Consider the following 12,291-nt stretch of genomic DNA (forward strand, 5'->3'; position numbering starts at 1 on the left):
AATTCGGTTTTTCAGTAGTACAGAGAATACAGGGCTTGGTTTACATTTATCCTTGTAAGTTAAAGGTGCATTATTACAGCTTGCCCTCTTTGGGGAGGTTTTAAATGGCCCAGAAAAATGTCCACCAGGACTAAATTGCAAATGGTAATGAATAATGGATCAGGCTACAGCTATTTCAGATGATGGTAATTTTTCAGTAATGCCATTTGGAACATTTGGAACTAGTTTCTTTTCTTTTGCTCATTTTCCATCTTGAGTAGAAATATGGAGGACGGTCAGGTTTCATCAGTGGGTTTGCATTCCACAATGTTGCTGCTGTTTCTCTTCTTCAAACCCCAGTGAAGAACTACAACTTCTTCAATTTTATTTTCTTCAACAAAAGTCAGATTAACCCAGGACAATTTTAATGGGTCATTTAGCTGCCACTTGTTTTTCAACTAGGCTGGTTGGGATTTTTTCACAGCTTGTAATTAACCCTCTGGGTTATACAGATATAAAGACTTCCCCCTTGGTGTGCATTTTGGCTTCTAGCCTACGGAGAGGAAGGCTATTTCAGGTGTTATTTCGTTGTGTCTTTCCTGATGAAATACCAAGAATTGTCTGGCAGTTGTGAACTTGGGGAGATTTCAAGCACTGGTTTTTTTTTTAATAGCTCTCAAGTGGGCTGATTTGTTTTTGTTTTAAAATCATGAATTGCTTTTAGAGTTGTCCCTTAAAGAAAGCTTGCTAAGTTATGACAAAGTGATATTTCTAAAGCGTGGGTCTATCTATGTCCCTCCCTGTTCAATAAACCCCAGTGGTTCCTATTACCTCCATGATGCTTCTTTTTGACACTTAAAGCCCTTTGGCTGTAGCCAAACTTTCCAAAGCTAATTATATATTACTACTTTTCATGTACTCAACAGTCTAGCCAAATCTCAATGTTCTTCACACCTGATATTTCATCTCTCTTCTCCATGCCTTCTCCATGCTGTCCCCTCATGCCTGGAATGTATTTCTGTCTCACCTTTGCATCTCATGTCTCAGCTACAACATCACCTCTTACATGAGGGCTTCCCTATCCACCTTCCTTCCCCCATTGCTTTTGTTTGTTTATTTATACTTATATGTGTATATGTTATTTCCTTCTGAAAATTACTGGCTTAGAAAAGTCCCCAGTATGTAGGCCTTTAATAAATGCTTGCTTGCTAGTACTCCCTGGCTGGCAAGTAGATTTAGTTTTGCAGATACTGCTGGCCTGAATTGTGAAGTGATATGATTGATGAAAATTAACTTATGTTTCTTTTTCAATAAATCAGGTGGAGACATTCCTAACACATCGGAGGAAGACAGCCCATCCCTGTCAACTCCTGATTCAAACCTAGCGCATCTTCCATTGAGCAGAAGAGCCTTGCAGCCCTTGAGAGCAAGATCAAAAAGTGACCCTGTCCTCCATCACTCAACAGCCAGAGGTGATGTCATTTTTCTGACTTCTAACTAGAACATTTTTCACCATTTTCTTAAAGATTCTAACTGAATACTAGTGATGTAGGTCAGACTGTGGTCCCTAATTTTAGGTGGTATCCTCATGGAAGTTGCGTTATGTCCTGGAGGGAAAAAAAATGGTGAGCCAGCATGTTAGGGAAATGCATCAGCTTCTACTTAGATGCTCAAATTCTTTTGAGGTTCATTTTTTTTTCCTTCATGATCAGAAATGCTGAGTAAGCCCTCTGTTATACATGATATCCTAATAGGTGATATACAAGAGAAGTAGGTAGACCTGGCATCTGATTTCTGGATATTATTAATCCTGCTGGGAGGAGTGTTTTCTTTGGAAGAAGCAGCTAAAGGAGTGTGTCTACTCAAGTTGGTTATTTTTCTTCTAGTATATTCATTTTTATTGTGTTGAACTTAAAAAACTATAAACAGATTGGCCCATTGAAAATAAACACCATCAAATGGGATTTACTTTAAATGGATAAACAACCATGCTTGTGTTTGCCTGTCTGTAGGTATTATTTGAATGAATATAGGTTTATCATTGAGCATGATTTCAGAAAGTGACATATATAATGTACTCATATAAAACTCTTCTCCAAGAAAACTTCCTAACACTTCACAAACTTCCCAACTTTTCTGATGGCCAAATTATCTTTTCAGCCTCTTGTAAGTTCTGCTCCATCTCCTCTAACATCATCTGTTGTTTGCCACAGTCATAGATTGACCATGTACCTAAGAAAAAACTCCTCTTGTTTCTACAGCTGCCACAGAGTGGGGTTCTCCCACCTCCCCGTGACTGACTGTATCACCTCTGCAACCCCAACAGGCCTCAGCAGCCTGGGCTCTAAGAATCCCAAGACCTGTCTTCACCGTGGGTCTCCTCCACCTTTACTCTAGCAAGTTGAGGACTCGGGCTGGCCGCCTGCCGGTTTCAGCTGGAACTTAGTTCTCTCCACAGCATAGTCTTAGAAGATGGACCCCTACTCAATTCCTGCAGTGCTGAAAGTCAGCAGGCAGGAGGGTGGACATGTTTATTTGTTTGGATCTTTTAATGCAGAAGGTGGCCAGGGCATATTCAAGTAAATGAGCATAGAACCTGCCCCCCTGGCCCTCGCATTAAAATGTAACTAGCAAAGCCTTTCTAGCAGTGTTGAATCAAGACGGTGACTCTGGCTGGGAGACTGAAAGAATATCAACTGGGAGGGGGTGGTGTGGGGAGGGGAACAGTTTCTTTTCCTCTGTTTAGAGCTCCATGTGCCTGAAAAAGGGTCCAGGAAGTCTCTGCATCCTTTGCCACGATCTCATTGCCCCTCCTGCTTCCTGTCATGTTTTCATTCCTGCCTTTCTGGCTTCCTCCATCCAGGGCAGGCTGAAGGCTGCTGGTTACTCTTGCCCAGTTAGGGAACCGTGATTGTATCTCCCTCCTCTTCCCAACATACTTCCTGGCATATTGGCCCCATTAGGGTCTAGTTCATGGATTTACTCTATATATCTTTAAAATAACTTCACAAACTTGGTGATGTAGGAAACCCAGCCTGGGAAGTTGGGAAATTTGGATATTCTCATTAAGTGTCCCTGTTGACTGGGTGACGGTCAATGAGTTACTTACTTTCTTTGGATTTAATTTCTCTGTCTGCAAAATGGAAGTGGTGATTTGCCTTCTGCTTGCCTCATAGACATGATGTGAGCACAGGTGAAATGAAACAGGAAAAGAAAAACCTGAGAATTTTAGGATAAAGTTTTATAGCCAAAGAGTAATAGTAACATCTTCTCACAGACCTTGCTTCTCTAGCTTTCTCCACACTTGTTCAAACAACATTTTCATCCCTTCCCCGTTGTGTCTTCTCCTTCCACCAGAACAGAAATGCTTTCTCTCTGTGACTCATCAATTTGCCATCCATTTGCAAGTATCACTTGAAAATATTACCTATGACCACATGTTGTCTTTTGTCTCCTGGTTGCTCTTTGTCATTTGGCATAACTCAGAAATTGTCTTCTGTAACACGCCAAAACCTTTGGGGCCATCCTTGGATTGAAAGACATCCCTGAAACAAACCTTGTGTTGTAGATTTCTTTTCCTCCTTCTGTGAAATGAAAGACAAGATTTGCATGGATGTCAGTATTTTGCCAGGTGATTTTCCGTGCTGAGTTAGAGGCCTGGGCTGGGGTTTCAGACAGTCGTATGTTCAAGTGGCATTGGCAGAAGTGTGCTAAGGAGTTTTTCTCTTTACCTGTAGGACCTGTGCTTAGCTGTGAAGCTGCCACTCAGACTGAAGTGAGACCCCAGCTGGCTCCAGTGACCTTGAGAAAGGGCCTTCAAGCCAGAGCTGTTCGAGCCAGACCTCGCTCTTTGGTAGACTACAAATCTTACATAGACACGAAGCTGCTGGTGGCAAAGTTCCTGGAGCAGTCATCCTGTAGTATGACCCCAGACATACACGAACTAGTGGAGAACATCAAGTCTGTCCTCAAGTCTGATGAAGAGCACATGGAGGAAGCCATCACAAGTGCCAGTTTCCTTGAACAGGTAGTCTGGGTTTTTTTTTCTTAGGTTTTTTTGTTTGTTTGTTTGGTTGGTTGGTTTTTGGCTAGGCAATGGGATTAAGTGATTTGCCCAGGGTCACACAGTAGATTTGAACTCAGGTCCTCTTGAATCCAAGGAAGGTGCTCTATCCACTGCGCCACCTAGCTTCCCCAATAGGTAGTTTTATTGTGTGCATTCAGGGTGAATAATCAGAGATCTCATCGTGTCTTTAGTGGGTTAACTTGATTGTTTAAAAGAAGCTCATTTCAGAACCATTCTCTCAAGGGAGCAAAGGGGAAGATGAAGGAAGATGAAGATGAAGTCTTCCAGGAAGACTGCCCTGGATACACTGTTACTGGTTTAAAGATATTATAACCAAGCACTTATGGTGGAAAGCAAATCTATTAAATACAAAGGGGACAAGATGTTTGGAATGAAAGTAAAGGAAGATGAATGAATGAAAAAAACATTTATTAAGTGATTACTTTGTGCCCAGAACGGGAGATACAAATAGCATAGCGTGACAGATTGTGTTAAGGGAGATAACACATGTAAGAGGCTTCAATTGCAAGGGAAGTGGATGAAAAGACCCAATAATCCTTAAGGATTCTACTGCAGAGCAACTGGGAAGGCCCCGGGGTCTTTAAGGGTCTGACCTGCAAGTCAGATAGCAATGCCTGAGAATCTTAAGGACAGATTGATAAGGCAGATAGTAAAGTTCAGTGCACAATATGGGAGCATAGACAATAAAAGCGTACCTTTTTGATTCCTGAATTTAATGCTTCCCTTGAATGGCATATTTTCTTAGTCCCTTGAAAGTGATGCAACTGGACTTTATTTGAATTGACAGAAGTCTGGGAAGCTGTTCATCTTCCCTGAAATTGTCTGCAAGGTAAATAGGTGGAATTTGTATTAATGAAGAGTTTTTTTTTTTATTTTTCTAAAGGGGAAATGAATGTATTCTAGTGCACCAGAGATAAAATGTACTGACTTCCTTCAAGTTCCACCTTCTACAGGAAGAGTTTCCTGATCACTTTAATTCTAATCCCTCTGTTAATGACTTCTAATTTATCCTGTCTATAGCTTGTTTGTGTGTAGTTATTTGTAGGTTATCTCACCCTTTATATTGTGAACAGGGACCATCTTTCTACCTTTCTTTGTATCCCCAGCATTGGAACACAGTAGGCACTTAAACTTTTACTGACTGACTGGTAGCAGGCTTTTTCAATGGATTATTCAAAGTCATAGAAAATATTTGAAAGTTCAAGGCAGCCTCCCCAAACTGGGCCCATTCAACCAAGAAAGATATTCTCCTACTGGGAATAAGACACAGAGGACTTGTAAAGTTTTTGCTATACTAAGTTTTTTTTATGACTCACTGCATTTTACATCAAGGTTGGACGCTTGGGATGGACCAGCCATAGCTGCCTTAAATCTAGTTGGGTATAAAGTAGACACAAGAAGCCTACATACTTGGCCCAAAAATATGACTTTAATGGGACATAGTTGTTATCACCACCACCAAGGTCCTAGGCCTTATTGCATGGTATATAGTTTTGTCCTCCCACTTCCCTTTTCTTTCTCTTTCTTTCTTTCTTTCTTTCTTTCTTTCTTTCTTTCTTTCTTTCTTTCTTTCTTTCTTTCTTTCTCTCTCTCTCTCTCTTTCTCTCTCTCTCTCTCTCTCTCTCTCTCTCTCTCTCTTTCTTTCTTGCAAATTTATTTTATTTTCAGTTCACAGAACAAGCATTTCCATAACACAGTACAATAAAAAGATGATTGAACATGAAACTGCAAATCTACCATGTACAACTTGCTATTCCCTCCAAATATACAACAAAGTTATTATGTAAATTTCTTTTTTTTTCTTTTTTCTTTTTCCTCCTCCCCACCCTAGAGATGGGCTACCATGAGACACAAATAAGTATATGTGCGTATATATATCTATATATCTCTCTTTCTCTCTCTCTCTCTATATGTATATATATACACACATACACATACATATGTAACATTATTCCATACATCTATTTATCAGTTCTTTCTCTGGATGCAGATAGTGTCTTTCTTTCATATGTCCTTCCTTTTCCTTCCCCACCTGATGCCTAATGCTGCCCTCTCTCTACCTGTCCCAAGCCCTCCACTGCCATGCCTTTCTTTCCCTCTTCCCTTCTTACCTATGAAGAGTGTTCCTGGGGTGGGAGAGATGTTCTCTCCACTACCTTATAAAAACTGAAAGAAATAAAAAAAAACCCCAAAATAATAAGATTTTTAAAAATCTAGTCATAGGATCATAGCTCTACAGCCAGAAGTCCATCTAATCCAACTCCCTTGTTTTATAAATGAGGAAACTGAGGACCAGTGGGAGTCATAGGATCACAGTAGTAGGACTGGGGGGGCCCTCAGAAGCCATCTAGTTTAACTCCCTCATTTTACAGATGAGGGAACTGAGGGCTAGAGATCACCTGCTCAAGATCACACAGGTAGGAGGTAGTAGCAGAGCCAGATTTTGAACCCAAGTCCATGGACTTCAAGTCCTGCTCCTCTTTTAAATAGATAAGAACTCTTTCTCGAATTCATTTTGTCTTTTTTCTCCTTTTCTTCCCCCAAAGATAATGACTCCTGCTCAGCCAAGTACATCCAGGACACAGATGTTGCCCTATAGAAGACACCCTGGACTCCTTCATCTGGAGAGTTGTGGAGATTTGAGCACTTTCGTGTCAGCAGAAAAACAGAGAGTGGAGAGAAGGGTCCCAAGAACGGACCCAGAGAGGCCACATAGCCTTATTGGAGTTGTAAGAGAAACTGTGCTCTGAGCTAGCCCTTGTGGGTCCCTTGTGGTCAGAGCTCCTTTGAGAAGTCAATGAGCTGGGAAAGAAAATCATGACTGGAAAGCCCTGTCTCATCATGCGGCATGTGTCTCTATGTATGCTATTTTGTTGTTTAAGGCTGATGTAGGAGAAAGGCTTTTGTTCTACTAGTCTTTGCTGTACCGTGTTATGCCCAAGGAGTGTGGGATCTATACCACAGGGAATGTTTATTTCTCAACTACTGGCTTTACCACCAAGGACATTCAGGGGACAATGAGTAGATCCCTCCAGACCTATTGACGCTTTGGATGCATCGTTATAATTTGTGAGCTCAGCTCAGCTCCCCTTCCCTGGGCATTCCATATGGTAGTTGAGTGTTCCAGGCCTTGGTAGGGATGGGATGTGGGGGTGGCGATGCCTCAGCTGCCCCTGTGTCTGTCCTGTGGAAGGACATAATCTGTTTGGAGGCTATTTATAGCTGCCTGTGGCCTCTCGCTGCTCAGTGAGAATGTGAGTTGGCATATAAGTAGGATGATCAAATAGCCCTGCTGTTATTGAAATGTTAAAGCCTAAGTTTAGGGCAATTCTCAAAGCATTTTCTCTAGGGAAAACGGGAAGCACTTGTAACAACCAGCAACTTTTTAGCTAAGTATTTTGGAGGAGCAATCATTGGTTCCATTTACTCACACTTGCAAGACTAGAGGCAATAACTCCAGAATCAAGAATAAAATCATCACTTTTTACATCTGGTATGGGTGTTTTGGGTCGGTTCATGGTTCATGGCACTGATCTGATGCTCTGTAGGGATATAAAACTGGTACCTGAATAAGGTCTTAAGAAGTTGCAAAAAATTGAAGTCTTTGTAGGGTTGACTGTCTCCTGCTTCCTGGACATCGTGGAATGATATAGGATAAGACAGGCACTGGAGGTTGATGTAGTCAATAGAAAGCTGGCTTTGGAGCCAGTGACCTGCATTTAAATCCTACCTCTGACACCTACTGGCTGTGTGACCCTGGGCAAGTCACTTAACCTCTCACTTCTCAAGGCAACTCTTGTAGAACATAAGTTATGAAGGAAGGTATTGACCTGCACTGGTAGGAGTTCCCTCACCTGGAAATTCCCTCTGCCAATGAACTCACAGAATGATATCATAGAGTATTAGAGCTGGAAGGGGCCAGGACTAGATTATCTAGTGCAAGAGTCCTTAACTTCTTTTGTGTGTGTCATGGACCCCTTGGGCAGTCGGATGGAACCTGGGGATTCGTTCTCAGAATAATATATTTAATGCATAAAATATATTACAAATGAAGATGCGTGACAATAAGATGTACAAAGGAAACCAATTACATTGAAAAAGAGTTGTCAACTTTTAAAAAAAAATTCATGGACCCCAAGTGAAAAACCCATCATCAGTGCAACCCCTTCATTTTACTGATGAAGAAACTGGGGCACAGGGAGCTTGTGACTTGCTCAAGATCACACAGCTATTTAATGGAAGAGATGGGACTAAAACCTAGATGGCTCTGCCCAATCCCCAGGATTCTTCTTATTACAACATGTTATTCCTTTGCCTCTTTGTATATGACATCTAAGCAATAGTGAAGGATTCATTCTTTTTTTTTTTTAATGGAAAATCTCTCTCCTATGGTCTGGATTTATGTTTGGAAAATGTCAGGTTGAGAGAAAATTTGGAACTCAAAATTTTTTAAAAATGAATGTTAAAAATTGTCTTTACATGAAACTGAGGGAAAATAAAATATAATTAAAGACCTTGTGTTTCTACAGCAAAAAAAATTTTTTTTTAAATGTCAGGTTTTAATTATAGTTGTTGAGCATGTTGGCATTGTTTTTTAAATAATCTGCTGAGCACTGGGCTTAGAGTAAGAAGATCAAAGTTTGAGTCCTTACTATGGCTGTATAACTTTGGGCTAATGACTTAACTTCTCTGAATATCAGTTTTCTCACCTGTAAAATGGGGATAATAGTATTGCACTGCCTAACTCACAGATTGAACTGGATTGCCTCTGAGGCTCCTTCTAGTTCTAAATCTATAATCTTGTTCAGTCATTTTCAGTCATATCTGATTCTTTGTGACCCCATTTGGGGTTTTCTTGGCAAAGATATTGGAGTGGTTTACCATTTCCTTCTCCAGCTCACTTGTAAGTGTCTGAGGCAAGACTTGAATTAAGAAAGATGAGTCTTTCCGACTTTCCCTGCTCCCCATCCCCTGCTGCCACCTCCCCACGAATCTATGATCTTATGATCCTATAAATGTATATAAAATGTCCCTTTTCTAGGAGTATATAGAGGATCAATCAACAAGTATTTATTAAGCACTTACTGTATGCCAGGAATGGGCAGCTAGGTAGCTCAGTGGATAGAGTGCTGGGCCTGGAGTCAGGAAGACTCATCTTCTTGAGTTCAAATCTGGCCTGGAACGTTTATCTGTATGACCTTGGGCAAGTCACTTAAGCCTATTTACCTCAACTCCTCGTCTGCAAAATGAGCTGGTGCAGGAAATGGCAAACCACTCCAATATCTTTGCCGAGAAAACTTCAAAAGGAGTCACAAAGAGTTGGATGTGATTGAGCAATGCCAGAGACTGTGCTAACTGCTGGGGATAAAAAAGAAAGGGGAGAAAAAAAAAGTATCTGAGGGGGCTCACGTTCTAATGAGGGAGATAACATGAAAATAACAATGCCTATAGAAGATATACACAATGTAAATGGAGGGAACTGGGAAGGGTCCCCGTAGGAAGGTGGGATTTGATCTGAGTCTTGAAGGAGGCTGGGGGACATAGGTGTCAGAGCAGAGGAGGGAAACCATTCCAGGGGAACAGCAAGGGCAGATACTGTACACAGAGTCAGGAGATGGAGGGTTGTGTGTGAGGAAGAGCACATAGGTATGCATAGCTACATCATCGAATGTGGAGTGGAAGAAGCACGAGAAGACTGGAAGAGCTAGCATATGAGGGGTTTCAAATTCCAAAGGATTTTTTAATTTGATTCTGGAGGAAATAGGGAGTCAAAGGAGTTTATTGAGTAAGAGGGCGGGGTGACTTGATCAGGGATAGGCTCTGAGTATAAGCAGCCAAGGGTGAAGAAAGTCAGGCAATATTATAGCAAGCTCTTCATTGTTTCTGGAAATTAGGGAGTGTTTTCTCAGAGGGTGGATATTTGTCATGGTGCCATTTAGTGCCCTCTTCTGAGGGCGTATTGTGCCATCTTAGTAATATTGCTCATTTTATCTGCAGTTGAAAGGAGCCCTCACATATAAGGGCTTGCCTATGAGCTAAGGGCTAAAATTAGCAATGACTCGTGGGAGAGAGAAAAAAGAGACAGAAGACAGAGATGAAGAAGAGGAGAAAGAAGAAAAGGGCTGCTTACAGGCCCTCCAATTTGAAATTTTCCCATCTTCTAAAAAATTTGCTTGAATTCTGACTCAGATGAATTTTTTTTGTTGTTAGGGAGGAAAAAGATGGTTTGGAGGGTAAAGAGGCCAAGGGAAGGAAAGAGAAAGTGATCTCTTAGTCTTAGATGGCAGCAGTTTTTTTTTTCTGGTCTCTTTTTGCTCACCAACTCTAGGGCCTCCCTTCAAAGTATAGACTTTTAAAAGATCTGACATATTTCTGCAGTGTATTTACTGGAGCGAAAAACACACATGCTCTATAAGTACTAGGGCTGGGTGGCCTATATGCCCATGGAAAAGGGACTTTCCTGTTCACATCTTGCATTCTTTGTGTGGGAAGGAGAGGTGGGAGGGAAGAGGGATCATATCAAGAGGGGAGAAGCAAGCAGAAATGTACCCCTAGTGCACATGAAAGCACTTTAACATGTGTTTTGTCTCTTTCCTTCCATATCTCCAAATCTCCATATAACATCCTATAGGTATATATATGATTATATATGTGTTTATATGTTATGCAATACACACACTACACATGGACATATAAGTACAACAGGAATATACATAAAACAGTATACATGGACCTATGTAAGGTGTGCATATGTTATATAACACATAACACATAGGCATGTATGCACATACAAATCTATGCATAGTGTGTCCTAGTGGCTAGAGAAATAGCCATATATAGTATTTATATAATTGTATTATATATTTGTATTTTATATATATAAATATATGTGTATATGGATAAATATTATATCTTTATTCACTATAATTAGTTTCCTTTGAAATCCTATGTATTTTATTTTATGCATGTAAGAACATTGCTTCATAGTCTTAGACTGCCAAAGATTCCATGACTTCAAAATGTTAAGGATCCCTGTTACAGACCATTCTCAATGATCCCCAGGAATGCCTCATCTGACAAGCATTCAGATATAAATTTAGGTATTTCAGCGAAACTGTGATATCATGTATGTGGATATACAATTCACAATCCTCCTATGACTTTTTACCCCATGGGATTCTTGTCCACATATTCCCACATATTTTTCCTCATGTATTTTCTATAGACAATCTCACAGGTCTTACAGGTCTTAGGATTTCAGGAGTTTCAGTGATGAAACTAAGCCATCCAACTATTATCCTTTGTTACTGCTACATGACCTGCAAAGACTACCCGCTTTACTTTTCTTAAAGAAAAAAAAACTCCAAACACTTTTATTGATGCTTTTTGTCTCTATATCGCTCATTTCCTACCTTGCTGTAGGTTGAACCCTGTCTTACAACAAAGGAAAACAAGTAAGAACATCTGCTATGGAATCTGAGTCTGACAGCGTACACAATATTCTGTTCTATCTGTCATATCTTTTCTGATCCTACTTTTCCTCAGTGATGTATATCTTTATACCACTTCTTTCACTCAAGTCTGCCTTGGTTATGTGCTATAGCTCACTTATACCTGCCATGTGTCTTGCCATTGACCTTTGGGTCACATGCAATTTTGATTCTTTGGAAACTGTGATTCTCCACAGTTGGGAAGATATTGTTGCTAAAATATATATATGTATATATATATGTGTATATATATGTATGTATGTGTATATGTATATATATGTATATTTTTGTGTCAGGGATGGGAGTGATTTGAAAGTATTGCACAATTTCCCAAATGCAATGTGGCCCACTCTCTTTCTCTTGTTCAATTCTGGGCCCAGCTTATTATCCATCTGCAGCGTCTAGCATAGCTGTCTGTCTTTGTAGATAGATATACACAGCAGGGCACATTTCTAGCTATTCATGAAAAGGTTTTGGCTCCATGAAGCCTTTGAATATACAGTCCCAAATGATTTCCTAGCTCCACTGTTATTCCCTGGGGGATGGGGAGTGGGGGATAGTCATACAACCAAACTCCTATTGATGCTCGTTGTGATGCTTGTTGTAAAAAGCCCCACAAATCCAAAACAAACAAAAGGTGGCCAACTGTAGATTGTGTTGATAAAACTTTATCTGGTTGATCTCCACGTTGGCTTCCATGTTAATACCAATGGCCAGCAGGAGGAGGGATAGGGA

General features: G+C 40.5%; 1 protein-coding gene across 2 annotated transcripts in view; it reads left to right on the plus strand.

The window, feature by feature from the left end:
* The window catches only part of ENTREP1 (endosomal transmembrane epsin interactor 1), a 76,606-nt gene extending 68,026 nt beyond the window's left edge, over positions 1-8,580 (plus strand). For both annotated transcript variants that reach the window (XM_021001825.2, XM_021001824.2), the window contains exons 9-11: positions 1,299-1,451; positions 3,717-4,006; positions 6,613-8,580. In XM_021001825.2, the coding sequence (XP_020857484.1) occupies positions 1,299-1,451; positions 3,717-4,006; positions 6,613-6,816 (647 nt within the window). In that variant the 3' untranslated portion in view covers positions 6,817-8,580. The remainder of the gene's footprint in view (positions 1-1,298; positions 1,452-3,716; positions 4,007-6,612) is intronic.
* Positions 8,581-12,291: the final 3,711 nt, after the last annotated feature.

This window comes from Phascolarctos cinereus, unplaced genomic scaffold (genome assembly GCF_003287225.1).
Source record: "Phascolarctos cinereus isolate Bilbo 61053 unplaced genomic scaffold, phaCin_HiC Scaffold_4;HRSCAF=312, whole genome shotgun sequence".
Taxonomy (NCBI): Eukaryota; Metazoa; Chordata; class Mammalia; order Diprotodontia; family Phascolarctidae; genus Phascolarctos; species Phascolarctos cinereus.